The sequence below is a fragment of the Pan paniscus genome, chromosome 11, assembly GCF_029289425.2.
Source record: "Pan paniscus chromosome 11, NHGRI_mPanPan1-v2.0_pri, whole genome shotgun sequence".
In the NCBI taxonomy this organism is placed as follows: domain Eukaryota; kingdom Metazoa; phylum Chordata; class Mammalia; order Primates; family Hominidae; genus Pan; species Pan paniscus.
Window position 1 is genome coordinate 90118278 of NC_073260.2, and position 25723 is coordinate 90144000.

At 43.7% G+C, this 25723-nt stretch overlaps 1 protein-coding gene across 8 annotated transcripts in view; it reads right to left on the reverse strand.

Moving 5' to 3' along the window:
* DNAI1 (dynein axonemal intermediate chain 1) overlaps positions 1 to 25723 on the reverse strand; it is a 62750-nt gene that overhangs the window by 35232 nt on the left and 1795 nt on the right. For 6 of the 8 annotated variants that reach the window (XM_003829799.4, XM_034967333.4, XM_055117287.2 and 3 more), the window contains exons 2-4: positions 2195 to 2227; positions 429 to 527; positions 152 to 232 (exon numbers count right to left, since the gene is read on the reverse strand). In XM_003829799.4, coding sequence (XP_003829847.3) covers positions 152 to 232; positions 429 to 527; positions 2195 to 2227 — 213 coding nt within the window. The remainder of the gene's footprint in view (positions 1 to 151; positions 233 to 428; positions 528 to 2194; positions 2228 to 25723) is intronic. The other 2 variants (XM_055117284.1, XM_055117283.1) reach the window with 1 other exon arrangement.

The following is a 25723-nucleotide window of genomic DNA, read 5'->3' on the forward strand; positions in this document are numbered from 1 at the left end:
AACTCCATATGAAATCTGAGGATTCTAGCCAAGGATCTCAGTTTAAAAGTGCTCTCCTCTAGAATTACTGAGAGGCTTTTGCAATGTAGCAAGTCACTGTCACTCCAAGGAGATGGGTATAGATGCCCCTGCCCAGGAGGGGATGACTTACTTTGAAGCTGTACCTGACAATGTTCTGGGGTGCATGTGGGTTGTTGGCTGTCAAAATCCGAGTGAACTCCTCCTTTAACTCCTGAGGGAGAGAAATACCAAGAGGGTCATACATGAAGACCTCCCAACCCTATCTGAGGCTTAGGAGGATCCCTCAGAGTATCAGCAGACATCTCACACCCAGGTTCTGGGCAAGCTCCTAATCATGTACTATGGAAGAACACATCTCCAAAACTGGAAGAGGTACAAGGAGCAAGAACAAGAGGCTACTCACTCACCGCATCGGTCAACTCCAGCTGGTCAGGGGGTCTAACTGTGGCTTTGGATTGGGCCCATTCATCTGTGCCTTCTCCCACTTCAGTCCCTGAATCTTCATCCTAGACAAAAACCTCACATGAGGCTTGGGAGTGTCTGTTCTGCTTGGACAAGCATACAGGAAGCCCCTTCATTCACAAACACTCCCAGAAGCCAAGCTCTGCCCCTTGTATGTAGAATACAAAATGTATAACATACCACTCATGAAAGAGTCCAAAAGAACTGCTCAGGCCAGAGTTCTCATTGCCTGGAAGATCCTGGCCACCTCTGCCCTGGGGGTCAGGCTTAGCTGGAACTTGGAATGTTGTGGTAGGCCTCTGGCCCCAGTAGTGGGACCAGAAGAACTGGTTCCTCCCTACTGCCTTCTGTAAAGCCCAGAAGCTAATGTTTAGGACTAACAGCCAAAGGCAGGGCTTTATGCAAAGTGGTTTAGACATCAAGAAAGGATGATAAGTTGTTACTTCAACTCTAATTTATATTTTATCTTCCCAACTACCACCTTAAGGTTACTCAATACTCTCTGTACTTAGTTATTTTAAGCCTCACAGTCCCATTAGGTCCTTGGAGCAAAAAAATCAAGGACTAGAAGGTTTTCCTTTCCCTGGTAGACACTTAAACATCTTGCCAAAGTGGCCCATGATATATTTTTTTAAATGTTCACTCTCACTAACAATCAAAATTATACAAAATAAAACAATGCATTTTTTCACTATAAGATTGGCAAACTATAAAACAACCAAAACTAATATCCAGCATTCATGAGGCTGTGGGGAAATGAGCACTCACAAATTAGTATAACCTTTCTAAAAATCAATTGGAAAATATTTATCAAAGCCTAATAACTGTTTATACTCTTTTACCCAAATTTGTACATGTAGGAATTTATATTAAGGAATATGCCCAAAGATTTAGGTGTACTGATGTTTGTTAGAGGATTGATAATAACAGTGAAAAAGGAAACATTTATTTTCATTTATTTTTATTTATTTATTTGAGATGGAGTCTTTCTCTGTCACCCAAGCTGGAGTGCAGCGGCACGATCTCGGCTCACTATAACCTCCACCTTCTGGGTTCAAGCAATTCTCTTGCCTCGGCCTCCCAAATAGTTGGGACTACAGGCATGCACCACCATGCCTAGCAAATCTTTGTATTTTAGTAGAGATGGGGTTTCGCCATGTTGGCCAGGCTGGTCTCGAACTCCTGACCTCAAGTGATCCACCTGCCTCGGCCTCCCAAAGTGCTAGGATTACAGGCGTGAGCCACCACACCCAGCCAAAAAAGGAAGCATTTAAATGTCCACCAATGAGGCATGGTTGAACAAATTATGGTACAGTCTTAAGGAACATATGGTAAAATATTATGTAGTAATTTCAAATGATGCTATAAAAATATATTTATTAGCAATGGAAGGCACTCTAAATATTTTATGTGAAAAACATGTTATAAAATAACATATATAGTTTGGTTCCACTTAAAAATAAATATATCTCTCTTATTCCTCCAAAGAAAAATAATAAATAAATACATGTAATTTTATATATGCATAAAAATATGAGAGGATGTAACATCACATGTTAACTAAAGTTATTATAGGGTGGTAGGTTTAAGGGTGATTTTAACATTCTTCTTTTAGTTCATTTGCATTTTCTAAAAACATATAAATAATATTTTCAACAAAAAAAACACTATTAGCATCTTGCTGAGAGACCATGGTAGTCTCAGCACTTACTCTCTTCCTGGTTCCTCTGCCTATGCTGATGCTCTAAATGAAGAACAGAAAACAGAAGGTAAGTCATAAGCAAATTGACATGGAAATATCATAAACAGTATTTCAGGGAGGCTCCTGCCCAGGGATCTCACAGTCAAAGTGAGAGGTGACAGCGTGCTGGCAGTCCTCAGAGCCCTCGCTTGTTCTCGGCACCTCCCCTGCCTGGGCTCCCACTTTGTGGCATTTGAGGAGCCCTTCAGCCCCCCACTGCACTGTGGGAGCCCCTTTCTGGGCTGGCCAAGGCCGGAGCCCACTCCCTCAGCTTGCAGGGAGGTGTGGAAGGAGAGGCGTGGAGGGAGAGGCACCAGCGGGAACCGCGGCTGCGTGCGGTGCTTGCGGGCCAGCTGGAGTTCCGGGTGGGCGTGGGCTTGGTGGGCCCCGCACTCGGAGCAGCCAGCCAGCCCTGCTGGCCCCGGGCAATGGGGGACTTAGCACCCGGGCCAGTGGCTGCAGAGGGTGTACTGAGTCCCCCAGCAGTGCTGGCCCACCGGCATTGCACTCGATTTCTCGCCGGGCCTTAGCTGCCTTCCCACGGGGCAGGGCTCGGGACCTGCAGCCCGCCATGCCTGAGCCTCCCACCCAGTCCCTGGGCTCCTGTGCGGCCCGAGCCTCGCCGAGGAGCACCATCCCCTGCTCCACGGCGCCCAGTCCCATCGACCACCCAAGGGCTGAGGAATGCGAGCACACGGCGCAGGACTGGCAGGCAGCTCCACCTGCAGCCCCGGTGGGGGATCCACTAGGTGAAGCCAGCTGGGCTCCTAAGTCTGGTGGGGACGTGGAGAGTCTTTATATCTAGCTCAGGGATTGTAAATACACCAATCAGCACCCTGTGTTTAGCTCAAGGTTTGTGAGTGCACCAATCGACACTCTGTATCTAGCTGATCTGGTGAGGACGTGGAGAGTCTTTATGTCTAGCTCAAGGATTGTAAATACACCAATCAGCACTCTGTATCTAGCTCAAGGTTTGTAAACACACCAGTCAGCACCCTGTGTTTAGCTCAAGGTTTGTGAGTGCACCAATCAACACTCTGTATCTAGCTGCTCTGGTGAGGACGTGGAGAGTCTTTATATCTAGCTTAGGGATTGTAAATACAACAATCAGCACCCTGTGTTTAGCTCAAGGTTTGTGAATGCACCAATCGATACTCTGTATCTAGCTGCTCTGGTGGGGCCTTGGAGAACCTGTGTGTGGAAACTCTGTATCTAACTAATCTGATGGGGAGGTGGAGAACCTTTGTATCTTGCTCAGGGATTGTAACCGCACCAATCAGCGCCCTGACAAAACAGGCCACTCAGCTCTACCAATCAGCAGGATGTGGGTGGGGCCAGATAAGAATAAAAGCAGGCTGCCCCAGCCAGCATTGGCAACCCGCACCGGTCCCCTTCCACACTGTGGAATCTTTGTTCTTTTGCTCTTTGCAATAAATCTTGCTACTGCACACTCTTTGGGTCCACGCTGCTTTTATGAGCTGTAACACTCACTGCGAAGATCTGCAGCTCCACTCCTGAGCCTAGCAAGACCACGAGCCCACCAAGAGGAACGAACAACTCCAGACGCACTACCTTAAGAGCTGTAACACTCACCGCGAAGGTCTGCAGCTTCACTCCTGAGCCAGCGAAACCACGAACCCACCAGAAGGAAGAAACTCGGAATACATCTGAACATCAGAAGGGACAGACTCCAGACGCGCCACCTTAAGAGCTATAACACTCACCGCGAGGGTCCGCGGCTTCATTCTTGAAGTCAGTGAGACCAAGAACCCACCAATTCCAGACACAAAAGGAGGTTGAGCCTTCCCAAGTTTCAGAAACAGTCTCAGAGGCAACATATTCTTTTGCGCCCAGCCAGACAGGTCCTATATCTGAGGCAACCCAGTTTCAGCATCAGTGGGACTGACCCATGAAGAGCACGACCAAGTAACTTAGCACTGGGAATTTCTTATTTGCAACTGGTTCAACAAATATTTTTAAAGCATACTCTAAGTGTTCATCTCTGTACCAGGCAATAAAGAGATTTAAAAAACAGTATTATTATTACTATTTTGAGACAGAGTTTCACTCTTTCGCCCAGGCTGGAGTGCAGTGGCACAATCTCGGGTCACTGCAACCTCTGCCTTCTGGTTTCAAGCGATTCTCCTGCCTCAGCCTCCCGAGTAGCCTCCCGATTACAGGCGTCTGCCACCACGCCCGGCTAATTTTTGTATTTTTAGTAGAGACGATGTTTCACTAGGTTGGCCAGGCTGGTATTGAACTCCTGACCTCAGTTGATCCGCCTGCCTTGGCTTCCCAAAGTGCTGGGATTACAGGCGTAAGCCACCACGCCGAGCCTATTTATTTATTTTTGAGATAGTCTTACTCTGTTGCCTAGGCTGGAGTGCAGTGGCACCATCTCAGCTCACTGCAACTTCCACCTCCCAGGTTCAAGCAATTCTCCTGCCTCAGCCTCCCAAGAAGCTGGGATTACAGGCATGAGCCACTGCACCCAGCCTATTTTTTGTATTTTTTAGTAGAGACAGGGTTTCACCATGTTGGCCAGGCTGGTCTCAAACTCCTGACCTCAGGTGATCCACCCGCCTCAGCCTCCCAATGTGCTGGGATTATAGACGTGAGCCACTGCACCCGGCCAAAGGTGACGATTTCTTAACTGGATGTCAAAGGACAAGTATGCATTGTCTAGGTGGAGAAAATGTTTTTCAGAAGAAAACATGTACAAAGTTGGCCAGGCGCGGTGGCTCATGCCTGTAATCTCAGGCTGAGGTGGGCAGCTCACCTGAAGTCACAAGTTGGAGACCAGCCTGTTCAACATGGCGAAACCCTGTCTCTACTAAAAATACAAAAATTAGCTGGGTGTGGTGGCACACACCTGTAATCTCAGCTATTCAAGCGGCTGAGGCAAGAAAATCACTTGAACCCAGGAGGCAGGGGTTGCAGTGAGCCAAGATCGCACACTGGACTCCAGCCTGGGTGACACAGCGAGACTCCATCTCAAAAAAAAAAAAAAAGTTCCACCAAACAAACCAACAAAAATCCCGCAGTATATATACAGAACAAATAGGTGTTTCAGATGATCAAGCATATGAGGGGACTGGAGACGTGAGGGAGGGGCTCCTGGAAGGAGCAGGCCTAGTGCACTGCAGGAGGGTTCAATGCAGCAGAAGAGCTGAAGGGCACACGTTGGTGGCAGCGTGGCACATTGGAAAGGAACCCCTGCTTCCAGCTCTGTCACTGACCACTTGTGTGATCTTGGGGCAGCCTCAGTTTCCCAAATGCAAAGAGAGGGGAGTCAGTTTCCCAAATGCAAAGAGAGGGAGTTAGACTAGATGGGCACTTATAGCTCTTGCAGCTCTTGCATGATAGGGTCTTTGGGAGAGGGTTGGAGGGTGGAAGGGAGGAAAGGAATTCCAGGGAAAGAGAAAAGCATGTCTCATCTTGGGCTGGGATTGTTGCTGATAGAGCAGGCAGCAGGATTCAAATAGCTGTCAGGTTGCCAAGGTTTCCAACGATGGGAACCCTTCTCTGAGGCTAAGCCACACGAGCCAGAGAGCTACTTTCCTTTGGAGAGCCTCTGATCCATAAGGTAATGGGATGGAAGCGTCACAACGTGTAACAACTTTCAGGCTCACAATAGAGCACAAGAGGGCCAATCCCAACCCAAACCACAAGCCTTAAATAGAAAACGAGATCCAGTTACCACTGCCCCCTGTAAATATGTCTGTAAAACATTTATCTGGCAATAAAAGAACTGACAAGGCAATTTGAGTGTAATTGTTTTTGGCAGTTGGAAATATTTCAATTAACACACTATAAAAGCCACACTATAATAAATGCAAAACAGGCCAATGAAATCAGCTACAGCCCTAACTTCCCAACCATGGCAAAGGAGATAGAATGTCAGGCTGCCACTTTGGGCCCTTGGTCTTGCAGAATGAGAAGCCTGAGACAGACAAGCCTGAATTCCTGAAAGGCTTTTGATGGTTCCTCCTAGAAGCTATCAAGCTACAGAAGAAAGCTCAAACTCTTCCCCTAGCCCTCAAAACTCTATCATCTGGCCCCAAGCCTCCATTCCAACCTGTTCTACCACTCATGTGCTAGGACTCCAAGGTGCAGTCCAGCGAGTCCCTGGGCCTGGCCTGTGTTTTCCCACCTCTCCACCTTTGCTGTTACCACTCCTCTGCCAGGAATGCCATCTTCCCCTTTCCTCTCCCTGCTTCCACTATCTCTGCCTAACAAAACCCTACCCAACTAGCCTCTGCTAGTCCTTTATCTAACTTTTCCTTTCCCACCTTTCTCCTACCTCCCTCTACTCTTCCTTTCCTCACTTTAAGCAAGGCTACCCTCCACCTTCCATCACAAGTACTGAATGATCAAACGTAAATAGACACTCTGTTAGTCTCTGGGTCTGGTCTACAGAAGGGAATAGTATTATGAAAAGAAGCATCACACTGCAGTACCCATAGGAGGCAGCTTGGCGTTCTTATGCTATTGACCAAAGAAGGTCCTCTTCTCTTGGATAGGCCATTCTATTCGGCCAAGGGAAGATGTCTATGAAAGAGTGAAGCAGGGAGAGGAAACCCTCTCAGCCCACCGTGGCAGACAATTTAGCCCTGCGGATCAATGGGATAACAGATGTCTCAGCCTGAACTCTTTCACAGCAGAGCATTTTTCCATTCTTGTTGTGGACTTCAGTGTGAGCACTGTGAGAGCAGGAACTGAGTCTTATTCGTCTTTGGATCACTAGCACAGAGGTTAGCATTTGGATGGAGGTCACTGCTCTTATAAAAGTCACCAATCACAACTCAGCTGCCTAGTGGTCACTTCTCAGTTCTCTTATAGGACTTGACATTGCTGAGGGCTCCCTCCCTCCTTCTTGAAACTTCTCTACCTTCTTTTCCATGTCACTGATCTCTCCAATGGCTCCTCAATATCCTTGACCTCTCCAGGGATATATGCTTGACCCTCTGGTCTTCCTATTGTACACCCTCCCCTTGAATGCTCTTATCCCCACCTGTAGCTTCATCTTTCATCTTCCACCTTATGATAAAGCTCAAATCTACTTTTATTATTTGTTTTCCCTGAGACAGGGTCTCGTGGCCAGGCACTGTGGCTCACGCCTGTAATCCCAGCACTTGGGGAGGCTGAGAAAGGCGGATCACTTGAGGCTAGGAGTTCGAGACCAGCCTGGGCAACATAGTGAAACCCTATCTCTACTAAAAATACAAAAATTAGCCGGGTATGGTGGTGCACGCCTGTAACGTCAGCTATTCAGGTGGCTGAGGCAGGAGAATCACTTGAACCCGGGAGGCAGAGATCACAGTGAGCTGAGACTAAAAAAAAAAAAAAAGAGAGAGAGACAGGGTCTTGGTCTCCCCAGATCTATTTCTGCAGCTTAGACTTCCCAGAACCTCATATTCGAATTGATGACAGAGTACTCAAACTCAATATCTTTAAAACTGACCTCATTATGTTCTTTTTTCACCCTAAACTGCCACTTCCTCCAGGATTCCCCCTCTCACTTAAGTGCACCACTATCCATTTAGTCACCCAGGTTGGAAACTGGGAACCATTAAAGATATTTGCCCTTTCTTCACCCTCTCACTAGCATTATGTTTCAAAGCCTAACAATTCTATTTCTTTAATATCTTTCTTAATAATCCTCTCCTTATTTCAGGTCCTTACTATCTTTTGCCTAACCACATTTGATCTCCCTGACTCCAGTTTCTCTCTACTCGAATGATTATATCATTATAATTACTGCTACTGAGAACTTACTCTGGGCCGGTCATTTACTAAGCTATTTATGCACATTATTTCATTTAATCTTCACAACCACCATATGGAGTATGAACTATCATTATTCCTACTTTACAAATGAGAAAACTGAGGTATAGAGACATCAAGCAACTGACCCAAAGTTGACCAGGATTTGAACCCAAACTCTTAATCACTATCTACAAACGATCTTCCTAAAACATAAATATGATTGTGTCATTCTCTTGATTTAAAGCCTCCAAGAGTTCAAGACCAGCCTGGGCAACGAAGCCACACCCCGTCTCCACATAAAAAATTTTTTTAATTAGTTGGGTGTGGTGGTGTGTGCCTGTAGTCCCAGCTACTTGGGAGGCTGAGGTAAGAGGATTGCTTGACCTCAGGAATTCAAGGCTGCAGTGCGCTATGATTGTGCCACTACACTCCAATCTGGGCAACATAGCGAGACCCTGTCTCAAAATAAAATAAAATAATAAAATAAAGCCTCCAAGAGCCCACCCTCCGCCATGAGATGAAGCCCAAGCCCCTGAACATGGCATCTACCTCATCTCCTACTTTTCCCCTCCTACAGCCACATTCAGTCACGTACAATTCTCCCTAAGCTTATGTAGGAAAGAGCCATGTAAGCAGAGGGACTGAGCCTGTGTGCCCAGTGGTTAGATATGCCCCAAGCCTCACACAGGTGATAGTGGCTGATTTAGAAGGGAGCTGCCCAAATAAAATGCCTCCTCTCTTTCCTTAGGTTCCCAGGATTTCTTCCATGGACCATCTAACTTCACTGCTCTATGCCGAGCATCCTTCTCCCTTCCCTCAATACTACCAACCATGATGTCTGGCCACCCTTCTGTCAGGCTAGCCTCTGCATGGGGCCCCTTACCTCATTCAAGATGCCACCTCTCTGGGCCTTTAACCCCCTTGTTCTTCTAGCACAGCTCTGGATCACCTCCTTGGCTTAGCACACTTTTGGATGATCTTTAAGTTAACACCCCTCCTAACTTGGCCGAGCCCTAAGGACTCTTTTTCCATAAGCAGCTTCCAGTGCAGCCCCACTCGGTCTGTCCTGGAACACTTGAGGAAGCCAAAGGGCAGAGAGGAAGTCCCAAAGAAGTCTGGAAAGCCGTGGAGAGGAGCTGAGAGAGAATGAGGTGGTTGGAAAGAGGCATTCTCATGTACAGCAGTGACACACCAAGGGCAGATGTTTGAAGTCTATCAACCTAGTACTATCTGCAGCGGGGTTGGGGGAGGGGAGAGAGGCAGAGACCAGTTGATTACCATCACCATCCCTAACTGCAATCTAGTGAGCACTCACTAATAGCTAGGCACCTTGCTGGGCATTGTACTGTCATTATTCCCAATCTTCATAGCCTTCCTGCAAAGTAGGTAAAACTGTTCCCCTTTTAAAGACAAGGACACTGAGAATTGTTCAGATCAAATGACATGGTCAATGGAAGGATACATTGAAAACAAAAATTCTGTCAATGTAAGAGATAATTATTATTACCACCTACTGGTCATTTACCTGCATTTAGACCTGTTTTGGTTCATGACCCCACTGAACAATGTAAGTGATCTATTTGTCCCTGAGCGTATTTTAGTGATCAATAAGGAGATAAAAAATTCTTAAGCTGTTCTCTATCATAAATATATAATATTTTAAAAATGAGTATGTGATCAGATGGAGCCATGGAACCCAAGTGTGGGCTTTGAAGTCAACCACAGCTGGGTTTGAGTCCCCACTCTGCTACCTGCTAATAGTTTTATGACCCCAGGCAAGTTAATTGTCTTCTTTGAACCTCAGTATCCTCATTTTAAAAACTGGCATTACAATGGCACCCTCAGACAATCATAGGCTTGTTATGAGGATTAAATGAGTCAACAACACACATAAGGTGCATAGTGTGGTGCACTTTATGTGCAACTGGCCAGAGTGTGTGCCCAATAAATGATGCCTGACAGCATTACCTTCCCACTTATAGACCCTGCTCTGCTGTCAGTCACACGGGATCTGTGTGGCCCTTTGCCTTCTAGGAAGCACCTGCCTTAGGGATGACTAGATTTCAGCAGCTCACATCTCTGCTCAAGAGTTCAATGCTGAAACATGATTGTTCCTGGAAAGAGGGGCTCTTCAAAGCATGCAAACCCACAGATGCTGCATCCTCTTTCCTGGGGCCCAGGAGACTTCGTTTACCATCTCAGTTGTCTTGGTCCTTATTTTAAAACTCACTAACAGGTTTCCATTAAGCTAAATTGAAACTACCTCACCAGCTTGCAGTTTCCGTTTCTAAAAGGTTAAAAGCTCTTAGTCCCAAAGGAACAGCAGCAATTCACCAACAAATCTTCCTCCAGCTACAATGAATACATTTTAAATCTCTGAGCCTAGTGCAGTGTCTAAAGCACACAGAAGGCACTCAATAAGTGTTTATAGTTGAAGAAAATATTAAAACTTTCAACAGTGGTCTATGCAGGGTAACAGGCACACATACATTGTTGTGGTAGTGCCAACTGATGCAAACTTTTTGTACCAAAGTTTGCAATGTGTACCAAAGTTTAAAATGCATATACCCCTCAACTCAATGGCTCCACTTTCTTGAGTTTTCTGATAGAAATATTCACACCTTGCCGGACACGGTGGCTCACACCTGTAATCCCAACACTTTGGGAGGCCGAGGCGGGCGGATCACAAGGTCAGAAGTTCGAGACCAGCCTGACCAACATGGTGAAACCCTGTCTCTACTAAAAATACAAAAATTAGCCGGACATGGTGGCACATGCTCGTAATCCCAGCTACTCAGGAGGCTGAGGCAGGAGAATCACTTGAACCCGGGAGGCGGAGGTTGCAGTGAGCCGAGATTGCACCACTGTACTCCAGCCTGGGTGACAGGGAGACTCTGTCTCAAAAAAAAAAAAAAAGAAATATTCACACCTCAGGCTGGGTGCAGTGGCTCATGCCTGTACTCCCAGCATTTTGGGAGGCCAAGGCAGGAGGAGCACTTGAGTCCAGGGGTTCAAGACCAGCCTGGGCAACATAGTGAGACTTCATCTCTACAAAAAAATAAACAAAATTAGCCAGGCGTGGTGGTGCATGCCTGTAGTCCCAGCTACTCAGAAGGGTGAGGTGGGAGGATCGCTTGAGCCCGGGAGGTAGAGGCTGCAGTAAGCTGAGACTGAGCCACTGCATTCCAGCCTAGGCGACAGAGCAAATCCCTGTCTCAAAAAAAGAAAAGAAAAAAAAAAAAAAAAAAAAAGAAAAGAAAAAAAAAAGAAATAGTCACACCTGAATAAGATGTATATACAAAATTGCTTGCTTCAGCTTTATTTGTAATTTTTTTAAATGGAAAAACACAAATATTCGCCAATAGGAGTCTAGGTAAATAAATAACAAAATAATTATAGCAATTCAATGGGATGTTATGCATATTTTTAAAAGAATAACTATCGTACAACATAGTCACTATAGTAAATAACAATGTATTGGACCGGGTGTGGTGGTTTATGCCTGTAGTCCCAGTACTTTGGGAGACCTAGGCAGGAGGAATGCTTGAGTCCAGGAGTTCGAGACCAACCTGGGTGACATAGCAAGATACCCTGTCCCTACAAAAATTTTTAAAAATTAGCCAGGTGTAGTGGGGTGTACCAATAGTCTCAGCTACTTGGGAGGCTGAGGTGGGAGGATCACTTGAGCCCAGAAGGTCAAGGCTGCAGTGAGCTGTGATCACGCACTGCACTCCAGCCTGGGCACCAGAGCTAAACCCTGTCTCAAACCAACCAACCAACTAACCCACCCACGCACCAACCAACCAACCAACCAATATATTGTATTCTTGAAAATTGCTAATAGGTTTTAAGTGTTCTCACCCCAAAAAATTATAAATATGCTAGGTAATGCATATGTTAATTAGCTTGATTGGCTGGGCATGGTGGCTCACACCTGTAATTCCAGCACTTTGGGAGGCCAACGCGGGTGGATCACCTAAAGTCAGGAGTTCGAAATCAGCCTGGCCAACAGGGCGAAACCCTGTCTCTACTAAAAATACAAAAATTAGCCAGGCTGGTGGCAAGTACCTGTAATCCCAGCCACTCGGGAGGCTGAGGCAGGATAATTGCTTGAACCTAGGAGGCGGAGGTTGCAGTGAGCCGACATCGTGCCACTGCACTGCAGCCTGGGTGACAGAGCAAGACTCTGTCTCAAAATAATAATAATAATAATAATAATAATAATAACAATTAGCTTGATTTAGCCATTTCACAATGTATACATATTTCAAAATATGTTTTACATGATAAATATACAATTTTGTCAATTAAAAAATAGTATATTGCTGAAAAAATAAAGTAGAAAGAATGAAGTAAACTTTTATGTATTGCTATGGAAAGCTCTCCAAGGCATATTGTCAAATAAAAAAGCAAGTTACAGGAATAGATGCCCCATCTGTTTACTTTAAGAATATGTGTATATGTGTATTTGCATATGCATACAAAATTTCTGAAAGAATATATAGAATCTGTTGACAGTGGTTTTTGTCCATGCAGTGTGACTACAGAATTGTGGGGAAGGGGACTAATACTGTTATATACTCATCGTCATAATTTTTTTTTTTTTTTTAGTCAGGGTCTTACTCCATCGCCAGGCTAGAGTGCAGCAACACAATCACGGCTCACTGCAGCTGTGACCTCCTGGGCTCAAGGGATCCTCCTGCTTCACCCTCCCAAGTAGCTAGGAATACAGGCATGTACCAACAGGCCTAGTTAATTTTTAAATCTTTTGTAGTGGCAGTGTCTCACTATGTTGCCCAGGCTGGTCTCAAACTTCTGGCCTCAAGTGATCCTTCTGCCTCAGCCTCCCAAAATGCTGGGATTAGAGGCGTGAACCACTGCACCCAGCCTAATGTATTAAATGTGAATATGCATTACTTTTATAATTTCAAATGCTAATTAAGAATGTAAAAATCAACATGATAAATTTTTCTTTCCTATGAATGCAGTGTTAGCACAGTGCTCAGAATGCTGGAAAAGAGAATACAAGACCAGCCCCATTCCTCCCTGGAAATACAGGAGGGCAGAAGCCAATTATATAGGACCCTTCCCAGATAAGGCTGCAGAAGGCCAAAAAGTATAGGATTTAAAAGCTGGAGCTCTAGAGTAAGCCTTTGCTGGATACCTGGCTCTGCTACGAATTATATGTAAGACGTTGAGCAAGGCGTTTAGTCCCTAAACTTCATTTCTGCATCTGTAAGGGGGAGAAAAATATTAGTGCCCTCCTCATAGAATTGCTGTGAGTATAAAATAAAATAATGTATGAAGAGCACTAACACAGAGCCCAGCATAAAGTAAGCCCTCAAGTACTAGTGGCAATGTAGACATTTTGGCTGTCATTATTTTTATTATTCCATGCAGTCTGCCATGCAAGGCAATTGAGTTCCATTCTGAGGGCTTAGAATGAATAATTGAATAGTATGTTTTCCAGATCCCAAGAAATCTTATTAGAAAGGAGCCTGTGCATCTCAGGGTGTCACAGCAGAAGGATGACAATAAAAATACTTCCATTTATATAGCATCTTTCAGTTTACTAGACATTTTGGAGTACATTATCTTATTTGATCATTATAACAATCTTTTGTGGATGGATGTTTAATCTTGTCAATCTTTTTGTTTCTGAATCTATTGAGATGTCATCATTATAGGATTTTTTCTTCTTTATCCTGTTAATATGAAGAAATACTTTGATTTTTTTTTTTAATGGAGTTTCACACTGTAGCGCAGGCTGGAGTGCAATGGCTTGATCTTAGCTCACTCCAACCTCCGCCTCCTGGATTCAAGCAATTCTCCTTTCTCAACCTCCTGACTAGCTGGGGTTATAGGTGCCCACCACCACACCTGGCTAATTTTTTGTATTTTTTAGTAGAGACAGCGTTTCACTAAGTTGGCCAGGCTGATCTCGAACTCCTGACCTCATGATCCGCCCACCTCGGCCTCCCAAAGTGCTGGGATTACAGGCTTGAGCCACTGTGCCCAGATGATCTTAAACTTTCCTTTTCTTTTCTTTTTTTTTTTTTTTGTGGTGGTGGTTGGGGACCAGGAGAGACAGGGTCTCACTCTGTTGCCCAGGCCAGAGTGCAGTGGCACAATCATGGCTCACTGCAGCCTTTACTTCATGGGCTTAAGCGACCCTCCCACCTCAGCCTCTCAAGTAGCTGGGACTACAGTCAAATGCCACCACACCCAGCTAATTTTTTTTTGTTTGTTTTTTTGTTTTTTTTTTTTGGTAGAGAAGGGGTCTCACTATGTTGCCTAGTCTGGTCTCGAACTCTTGGGCTCAAGTGATCCATCCACCTCAGCCTCCCAAAGTGCTGGGATTACAGGCATGAGCCACCACACTTAGCCTTTCTTTTCTAATATAGCGTTTAAAACTATACCTTTCTATTAAGCACAATTCTAGCAGCACCTCACAATTTTTATGTTTTATTTTCATTACAATTAAAAATATTTTCTAATTTCCTTATGATTTTCTTGACCTATAGGTTATTCAGAAGTATTCTTTAATTTCTAAATACCCAGAGATTTTAAAGATATTATTTACTTCTATTTTGTTCAAACTACTCTTAATATGCTGAGATTCTTTTTTGGCAAGGATGGATGTTGAATTTGAATTAAGTTAAACTGTAAGATATTAACCTTTTGAAATGCATTTGAACTTATTTTATGTCCCAGTACATGGCTCATCCTTGTGAAAATTCTGCAGTTCTTGGGCGTAGTTTTCATTCTACTGTTCTTGAGTATAGTTTTCTATAAATGTTAATTAGGTCAAGTTAGTTAACAGCACTGTTCAGATCTACCGAGAGAATAATGTTAAAATATCAAATTATCATTATGAATATTTCTACTTCTCCCTTTAGTTCTGTCATTTTTTGATGCTTACATCTTGAAGTTCTTTTGATTCTTATATCTTGAGGCATACACTTTGTGATTTTATGTATCCCTCTTGAATTGACCCTTTGTCATTTTAAAATGTCCCCATTTATCTCTGGGAATACTTCCTGTCTTGAAGACTACTTTGTCTGATAATGATACTCATACAGATTTCTTATGCTTTCCATTTGCTTAGTTTATTTTTCCATTCTTTTATTTTCAAACATTCTATGTTTTTACATTTAAAATATATTTCTTGTAACAGGCAACATATAGTTGTTTTTTTCTTTTTCCTAGCCTGATAAACTCTGCCTCTTAATTGGAGGTCTTTACCATGTTGCTCTTTGTTTTCTAGTTTTTCTCATCTGCTTTTGTTTCTCTGTTCATCTTCTGCCTTCTTTTGTATTAACTGAAATTTTTTAGTACTCCATTTTGCTTTCTCTATTGGCTTTTCATATGTGCCTTTTTGTATTTTGTGCATGTGTGGTTGCTCTAAGGGTTACAATATGCATCCTGAACTTATCATAGTCTACTAAAAATAAATATTGTATCACTTCACACTTCACAATGTAATAATCTCATAACATGCTAATTCTATTTACCACCACTACTTCATCCTTTCCCCTATTGTTGTCACATATTTTATTTCTGTATACAGTGTAAGCCCTACTTGACAATAATGGTTTTGTTTTGTTTTTTGCTTTAAACAGTCATCTGTCTTTTAAGAAAATTAATAGAAGGGCTGGGCGCAGTGGCTCATGCCTGTAATCTCAGCACTTTGGGAGGCCGAGACAGTAGGATCACTTGAGGCCAGGAGTTTGCCATCAACCTGGCCAACATGGTGAAACGCTGTCTCTACTGAAAATACAAAAAAAATTAGCCACCATGGTGGTGAGCATCTGCAATCCCAGCTACTCAGGAGGCTGAGACAGGAGAATTGCTTGAACCTGGGAGACACAGGTTGCAGAGAGCTGAGATCACACCATTACACTCCAGCCTGGTCGACAGAGTAAGACTCTGTCTCAAACAACCAAAAACAACAACAAAAAGAAAATTAATAGAAAGAAAAAAAGTGCTGTAGTCCCAGCACTTTGGGAGGCTGAGGCAGGAGGATCACTTGATCCCAAGAATTCAAGACCAGCCTAGGCAACATAGTGAGACCCTGTCTCTATATATTAAAAAAAAAATTAGCTGGGCTTAGTGGTGCATACCTGTGGTCCCAGCTACTTGGCAGGCTGAGGCAGGAGGATCACTTGAGCCCAGGAGGTCAAGTCTCCAGTGAGCTGTGAGCATGCCATTGCACTCCAGCCTGGGTGACAGAGTGGGACCTTGTCTCAAAAAAAAAAAAAAAAAAAAAAGCCATTCCATTGTCTTCTGGCCTACATTGTTTATGGTGAGAAGTCAACCACAATTCATATAATTGTTTCCCTGTATGCAATTTGTCATTTTTCTTTGGCTACTTCCAAGGTTTTAGTTTTATCTTTGGTTTTCAGTAGTTTGACTATGAAAGACCTAGATGTGGTTTTATTTGTATTTATCCTGCTTGGGGCTCACTGAGTTTCTGATAGTCCTATATGTTTTCCACCAAGTTTAGAAAACTTTTGACCATTATTTCTTCAAATATTTTTTCTTCCTCTTTTTCCCTCTGGCATTCCAACTACACCCATGTTCCAAATACATACATAATATATTCCATAGCTCACAAAGGCCTTCTCTTTTATTATTATTATTTTTTAGTGGAGCCTCAGTAACAGGGCACCTGTTTTTTCTTTTTCTTTTCTCTTTTTTTTTTTTGAGACAGGGTCTCACTCTGTCACCCAGATTGCTTTGCAGTGGCACAGCCACAGCTCACTGCAGTCTTGATCTCCTGGGTTCAAGCTATCCTTCCACTTCAGCCTCCTACATAGAGGGACCACAGGGGCATACCACCACGCCTGGCTAATTTTTAAATTTTTTGTAGAGACGAGGTTTTTTTATGTTGCCCAGGTTGGTCTCAAACTTCTGGGCTCAAGTGATCCTCCCGTCTCGGCCTCCCAAAGTGCTGGGATTATAGGTATGAGCCACCATGCCCAGCCAGGCTCTCTTTTTACAAGAAAAACAAAACAAAACAAAACCTTCTTGGCCGGGCGTGGTGGCTCACGCCTGTAATCCCAGCACTTTGGGAGGCCGAGACTGGTGGATCAGGAGGTCAGGAGATTGAGACCATCCTGGCTAACATGGTGAAACCCCGTCTCTACTAAAAATACAAAAAAAAAAAAAAAAAAAAAAATTAGCCAGGCGTGGTGGCGGGCGCCTTAGTCCCAGCTACTCGGGAGGCTGAGGCAGGAGAATGGCGTGAACCTGGAAGGAGGAGCTTGCAGTGAGCCGAGATCGCGCCACTGCATTCCAGCCTGGCAGACAGAGCGAGACTCCATCTCAAAAAAAAAAAAAAAAAAAAAAAAAAAACCTTCTTCCTCTTAAATAATTTCCATGGATCCATCTTCACATTCAGCTGTTAGGCCTATCCAACGAATTTTTTATTTCTGATATTGTATTTTTCTACTGTTTCCATTTTTCTGCTTAGATTCTCCATCCATGCATCCATTAAAACAATATTTCCTTTATGTCCATAAATATATTTATAACAGCTGCTTTAAAGACATTGCCTGCTAATTCCAACATCTGTGTTACTCCCTGGTACTATCATGCTCTCCTTTGGATCTACCTCTCTGAGCCATGATCAAGAAATTGTCCTTAGGCAGAGAGCAAGGGTAAATGTGTGACTCACGTTGAGTGTTTTCTTTCCCTCAGGAATCACTGTCCTATGTTGTCTATTGTCCAATACCGAAAAACGTTAGTGTCATATATTGTGTCCAGGCTTACTGCTGTTTACAGTGTGAAGGAAAGTCCAGTGTAGATTTCTGCACCATGGCCAGAATATAAATCCCCTAAATCAAGGTCTTTAAGGTTATATATAAAGTATACTGCATTTTATTTATTTATTTATTTTAGAGACAGGTTCTCACTCTGTTGCCCATGCTGGAGCACAGTGGTAACAATCATAGCTCACTGGAGTCTTGAACTCTTGGGCTCAAGGGATCCTCCCGCCTCACCCTCCTGAGTAGCTGGGACTACAGGTGCATGCAACCTGGCTAATTTTTGGTGTGTGTGTGTGTGTGTGTGTGTGTGTGTGTGTGTGTATTTGTGTAGAGATGGGGTCTTGCTGTGTTGTCCAGGCTGGTCTCAAACTCCTAGGCTCAAGTGATCCTCATGCCTCAGCCTCCCAAAGTGCTAGGATTACAGCCATGAGCCATCATGCCTGGCCTGTGTGCTGTATTTTAAAATTCATTGCAGAAATGTGCTATTTTTAAAACCCTATAGTAAAGGCTTTTGTAAAGGACAGGACCTTTTGTAATGTAAATATCAGCCCTGAATGAAAGCACTGGACTAGAAGAAATCTGAGGCCCCTGAGGCCCCTTCCCGCACAATTCATGAGAAAGAGATTTACCAGAAACAATATGGAAGTTACTTTAGAGTAAAGCAAGTTATATCTTCCACTGGAGGAGCTGAGCAAAGAGAATACCTCCTTCTAGCTTTGGTTGCTTAAAGAGCCATAGGATCTTGTCCCTTGCTGACATTGCCTAGCATGAACAGATGAGCTAGGGTCAATCAGATTCCCTCCTTAAGAATTTGAACTAGGACTACAGGGAGAACCAGTAGTTGGATGGAGATATTCATGGAAATGTTTGTGAGGTAGAGAGGTCAGAACAGCTATGATAAGCTGGAAACAGACTAAAATTATGAGGGAGCGGAGACCATGGAAATCTGGCCAGTTGGGAAATAAGAATAAGAATGAAACATAGTTGTTAAGAGAAATAGAGAGGCCGTGAGAGATATGGAGAAAGTAGTTGGTCCCTATACCTATTTCAGAATTAATTGTTTTCCAATTTCAATTCTAGGTTAACTATGTACTTACCATAACCATCTGTAACTCCCCACATATATACCTTCTCCCTTCTCTCATCCTCTTTTATCTGAGGTAACTTGAGTGAGCCTCTGTTCTTTGTAACTTAAAGAGCTTAACTAAAGTAATGTGTCTTAGAGTTTGCCAGGTCTGTAAAGGGCAGAAAGAGTAGAGAAGACTTGGGCATTCCATGCAGAGGGAACAAAATAATTAACAAAGACACAGAGGCACAGAAGCAGATGACTCTCCAAGGAGCAGCAGATTATTTTGTCCATATACACTCCAGTTTGTTCCCAAATAAGATTTGAGGCTGAATACATGACACATTGAGAAAATAAGTAAATGAGCAAATGGATGTGACGTAAGAATAAAAGTAGAAAAATAAGCTTAACATTAGGGGTAGGGTCCCTACATAATTAATAGGATTAGGCTGCTTTAACTAGGATAAAGGAGGCATGAATTGCTTCTTCTGCAGGCCAAGAAAGAAAAGTTAGTGTTCAGAGTAGTGCAGTATATACCTTCCCATCACTCATTTATTCACTCATCAACTAACTCATTCAGTCATTATTCATTCATTCAGCATTTATTAAGCATCTACTATGTGCCAGGTCCTCGGATGACGGCTAAAGAGGAACCAAGATTGAGTTGGTTCTCACACCCAGGGTTCTCAATCTAGGAGGTGAGATAAATGGAGGACATAAATCCACCATACAAACCAGAATCCAGTGACTCTATGAGTAGGACAAAGCATTGTGAGACTCAAACCAGTGAAACTAAAGTTACAACAGCTGTGTCCTTTGCTTGCTTCTTGCATACAACTCTGTCAGTGCTCAGTGACTGCAAAGATTGAACACTTGATACAAATTCCTAACTGGCAGAAAACAGGTTCATGTGGCTTGCTCACAGCTGGAGCCAGAGAGTCAACATTACTCCTTAGCATCAACCTGCAGGCTGCAAAGCCCAGCAACAAGCACAGGAGCCCTCTGCCATTATTATTTGAGTACCTGGCATGTACTGAGTGCTAACAATGTGCTAGGCCCCCTAGTACACAGGGGAGGAAAACAAGTTCTGGCCTCAAATGCTCACAGCTGTTTTGTAATCTGATAATTGTGCATGACAAACCTCAGACCATAACTCTGAAAATAGCATGACTATAATCATAACAAAATGGAACTGCCATTGGCAAAAATTGTTTTCTAGTTATCACTTCCAGAAGGAATTCCATTAACACAACTAGGGGAAAAGAAGAAAAAATTTTCTCAGCTTTCTGCTGCTAAACCTCAAAATTATCATCAACTGCATCCATCCCTTCTCCTGCCCTGTTACAAAGTGTGCCTCCTCCTGTCCACAACATCATCTCCTCAGAGACTTGGTTCTAGTCATTATTTAATCTTTCTCCTTTATCTTCAACTTCTCTCTCCGTTCAGGATCCTTCCCCTCAGCATTTAATATATTCAAGTCTGTCATCTTAAAAAAACAATCTTTGGGCCGGGCGCGGTGGCTCACGCCTGTAATCCCAGCACTTTGGGAGGCCGAGGCGGGCGGATCACGAGGTCAGGAGATCGAGACCATCCTGGCTAACACGGTGAAACCCCGTCTCTACTAAAAAATACAAAAAATTCGCCGGGCGTGGTAGCAGGCGCCTGTAGTCCCAGCTACTCGGGAGGCTGAGGCAGGAGAATGGCGTGAACCCGGGAGGCGGAGCTTGCAGTGAGCCGAGATCGTGCCGCAGCATTCCAGCCTGGGCAACAGAGCGAGACTCCGTCTCAAAAAAAAACAAAAAAAACAAAAAAAACAAAAAAAAACAATCTTCGTCTACATAGTTCTTACTGCCTTCTTAGCTCAATTCAGTTTAGCTTTTCACTCTGAAATTGTCCTTTCCAAGGTCCCCAATAACTTCCAAGTTATTAAATCTAATAGTTATATCTTAGTGTTTATCTTCATTGACACCTTAGCAACATGCAATTTGGCTGACCATACAGTTTCACTGAAACACATTCTTCCTTTGGCTTCTGGGATATTATTTTTCCTTGTTGTCTTCTTACTTCTCTGATTACTCCTTCTTATTCTCCATTTTGGACTCTTCTTCTTCTATCCAAACCTTAAATACTGGTGGTCCCCCCAGAAGTCTTCCCTAATTCCCCCAGAATCAGAATGAAGACCCCCTACCACATGCTTCCATAGAACCCTGTGCTACTTCCCCAACCACAGTTGATCACTCATTCAACATTCATCAAGAGCTTCTGACGTCATCATGGCCACTGTTTTAGGGGCTGAGAATACAGATATAAGCAAAAACATCCACAGGCCCTGCTCCCAAGGAGCTCACAGTCTAATGGGGGAGACATACAATAATCAAATAATTACACAAATAAGTGAATAATTACAAACCGTGATGGATGCTATGGAAGAAAGGAACACAGAGCAATGAGACTATATAACAGAGGAAACTTACCCTACCTTCCATAACAGGGCAGGGGGCATTGGGGGCAGGTTGTGGGGATTGATTTGGGGGCTGAAATCTTAGGAGTGAGTACATGTGTGAGGGAGGGTGTGAAGAGCATTCCAGAAAGGGGGCAGCACATAGAACTAAGGTACAGCAATAATGGAGATGAGTGGTACAAATTAAGATATAGAGACCCAGGTAGGTCTCAGGCCCATTCAGGTCTCTGGAGGGATTGTCTAAAAATCTGGTCCCTATCCTAAGAGCAATGGGAAGTCACTGAAGTGTTCTGAGTGGGGGATGGCACAATCAGATTGACAGTTTGAAAAGATCACTTTTCATGCAGTGTAGAGAATGGACTGGAAAGGGCACGAGTGAATGAGGGAAGACTAGTTACTAGGCTTTTACAGCACTCTTTGGTGAGAGATGATTGTAAGCTGGGCTAGGGAGGTGGCAGTGTATATGAAAAAAAGTAGTTTAATTTGAGAGATATTTAAGAGGTAAGGGAGTAAAAGATCATATCTAGGGCTTAAGGAATATATGTGTAAGAATGACACTGAGGTCACAGGAGTGAAGCTATCTTACTTTGGACATACAGAAACACATCAACTTCCCCTACATTCTGTTCACCTCCTATCTTTTCATCTGTGGATACCAGGCCCCATCACCAGGCTCAAAATCTCTGAATCATCCAAGACTCTCTTCTGGCCTTATGCCCAACCCTGCCCACTCACTCCTACCTTAGTCACCCCTAATCTAGATCAATATTTCTAAAAGTATTGCACCATAGGAGCCTCTTGAGAGACCACAAAATGATCCAAAATAAAAGTCTTTTCTTTGGCTTTTACAGGAGAATGATGTAAAATTCCAGACTTTGATTTTTTTTTTTTATGGTAACCAACTGAGTTATAAAGAGGTACTAAAATTTGTTAGTCATAAACTAAAATTAGCTTTTAACTGGAGTTCACAGAAGATTCTAATTCGGTTTTCTACTAAGAAGTTTAGCTGCCAGGCAATGTTTGGCAATGCTGCAAAGCTCCTCCTGTACATGTATACATGCAGCCAGTTGGCACTCTCACAATTTTCAGGAAGGACGCTTTGCTATTGGGGCATTACCAGTGATGTTTTGAGCTGGTCATGGTTTATGGTGCCTGACATTCAAGCATTTTAATTACAAATTATGATTTATGGAGCTCCATAATGACCAATTTAATATGCCATGGGTTATTTGATTAACTCTATAGGGTAGGGGAAGGTACCTCTTTGACCTTATCTCCTGCCACATTCCCCACTCCCTTCCTTGCTGATCCAGAACATGTGTAGCAGGCTCCCATCTCAGGGACTTTATACTTGCTATGCCGTCTGTCTGGAATGCCTCCCCTATCCCCACCCCTTCACCCCACACGCCACCCCCAGATATTGCATAGCTCTTTCATTTCCTTCAGGTCTTTGCTCATATGCCACCTCTGTAACACCTGCCCTGTCCATCCTATTTAAATGATAATCTTGTGATTCCCTGAACTTCTTAGTCTACTTCTCTGATTTAGTTTTCTTCTTGGCATCTATCACCATCTAATATGCTATATATTTTACAAATTTATTTATTGCCACTTTACCTCCAACTAAAAAATAAGCTCCATGAGAGCAGGGATTTTTGTTTGTTTTGTTTCTTGCTATATCACCAATACCTAGAACAGTACCTAACACAGAGTGGGTACGATAAATAATTACTGCATGAATATTACACATCAATATTTTTATCTCTTAGTCTCCAAAACCCATTTCTTAAGGCATGGATACTTGTGGTTCAAATTTGAATCATTCATAGCCCTACTGCCAAAGCAGATACAAACATGTACCTGGAAAACCATACTTACACAGTTACATTTCCTTGTTATAATTCCCCACAAGTCTCCCCATCCCAGCTTCACCCCTTCCCATCCTTCGAACACATTCAGATGATAATTTCCAAGAACAACTTAGGGCATTCAGAATTCATATTGAACTCATTTTCTTAGAATTTAATATATTCCAGGTATTGTGCTAGGTAGAGGGGAATCAACAATGAATAAGACAGACATGATCCTTACCATAACAGAGTTTATAGTCTAGAGGGGATATCACCCTATCCTGCCACCAGAAAGGGGACTTAATCCTTTGTAGAAGAATATGAAGGCCAAGCTTAGACCCGAAATATGAATAGGATATGAAGGAAAGATTTGGGGTAGGGTGGAGTAGACTAGTAGACGCAGACAGAAAAGATTTCAAAAGCTTAGAGGAGATAAACAGTGTGAATATCACTTTCCAGGAAGTGAGGGCAGTTCAGTTTGCTGGGATTGTGGAATTTTCATAGAGAAATGGTGAGGTTTGAAGTAGGATGGGTAGCAAAGGCAAGACCATGCAGGGTGGCAAAGGCCATACCAAGCAAATTGGACTTTTGGGACTTTATCCTGAGAGCAACAAGGAACCATTAAAAGGCGACTAGTGGAGTGATATGAACAAATGGAATTTAAACTCCTCTCTATCCTCTGACAAACCCAACCCTGATCTTCCCTCACCCCTGGCAACCCAGTCCTACCTACCTCCTCCCTGAAGCCTTTCTGCTGCTCTAACCTGCAGGCTTCTCTCCCCTTCATCCCCAGGGATCCCATCCTCCTTTATCTTTTTCTGCCTGTGTTCTGTCTCCCCCATTGAACTGAATTCCCAGAGGACAGGGACAACTTCTCAAACATCTCTAGGACATCCCACACCTGATTAGCACTGACTCAAATTGGTCTTCACTGAGGCAAGAAAATGGTAAATACAACCTAGCACAACCTAACCTTTTCTCACACCCCACATGCCAATATTTACTCTGAACTAAAACAACCCTTCCCTCCATGGGGCAGTGCTGATGTGTACAGGGCCAGTTGACCCAGTTTTTTCTGCTTTCTGTCTGCTGTCACCTCTCCCTGCTCTCAGTGTAACTAGTCTCTAATGTCTCCCTAATGGGCTAGAGAAACCCATCCCCAAGCTTGTTCAAACTGCAAGTTGCTAGAAAAGACAAATTGAATCTGTAATGACAGAAAGCAGATCTGTGGTTACCTAGGCAGGCCAGGGGTGGGGCATAGGAGGTGGGATGAGGCACAGGGAACTTCTTGGGATAGAGAAAGTATCCTATATCTTGAGTGTGGTAGTGGTTTATACGTGTGTAAATTTGTTAAAATTTGTCAACACGTACAACTAAAGTGGTACATTCTATTATATGTAAACCAAACCTCAATAATGTTTATTTTAAAAGCAAACTGCTGGGGCGCGAGGGCTCACCCCTGTAATCCCAGCACTTTGGGAGGCCTAGGCCTGTGGATCACCTGAGGTCAGGAGTCCGAGACCAGCCTGACCAATATGGTGAAACCCCGTCTCTACTAAAAATACAAAAATTGGCTGGGTGCGGTGGCCCACACCTGTAATCCCAGCACTTTGGGAGGCCGAGGCGGGCAGATCACGAGGTCAGGAGATCAAGACCATCGTGGCTAACACAGTGAAACCCTGTCTCTACCAAAAATACAAAAAAATTAGCTGGGCGTGGTGGCAGGCGCCTATAGTCCCAGCTACTTGGGAGGCTGAGGCAGGAGAATGACGTGAACCCAGGAGGCGGAGCTTGCAGTGAGCCAAGATCACACCACTGCACTCCAGCCTGGGCGACACAGCAAGACTCCGTCTCAAAAATAAAATAAAATAAAATAATAAAAAAAAATTAGCCAGGCATGGTGGTGCATGCCTGTAATCCCAGCTACTTGGGAGGCTGAGGCAGGTCCCTTGAATCGGGGAGGTGGAGGTTGCAGTGAGCCGAGATTGCGCCACTGCACTCCACCCTGGGTGACAAGAGCGAAACTCCGTCTCAAAAATAAAAAATACAAAAATAAAAAATAAATAAAAGCAAACTGCCTGTAAATATAGGGTCAGGAGGCTCAAACACAGTACATGAACTTCAACGTAAAGCCCAACCCCAACATAAAATTAGGGCATGTTCATATGGGACTAGCAGCTTCCCCAAGGCTGCAGAGACCTAAGAAAGTCAGGTCCATCTGCTACAGAAGCCCAGGTAAAAGAGGCAGAGGAGCAAAGGCTAACATGGAGGTGGCCAGACCAAAATATGCAAAGTCATAAGTAGCATGGAGATTGGCTCTCTAAACCTTAATGTACCTAGACTTGAGTGGGGTAAATCTGGAATAAATAAATAGAAGTCCTGCTTTCCAGAGCTAGAAACTACACATTAGCCTGAGTGGTAATTCATAAAGGGTTTGGAAAAAGTTCCTGAAGGACTGAGTTGCTTCACCACAGAAGACTCCTTGGGAAACTGGGACTGCCTTGCCTTCCGTGGTGATGCTGAGGAAGAAAGCAGAACTCTGTGCTCAGTGGGTTAAGTGGGGGATGACTCGGGTTTCCTGTG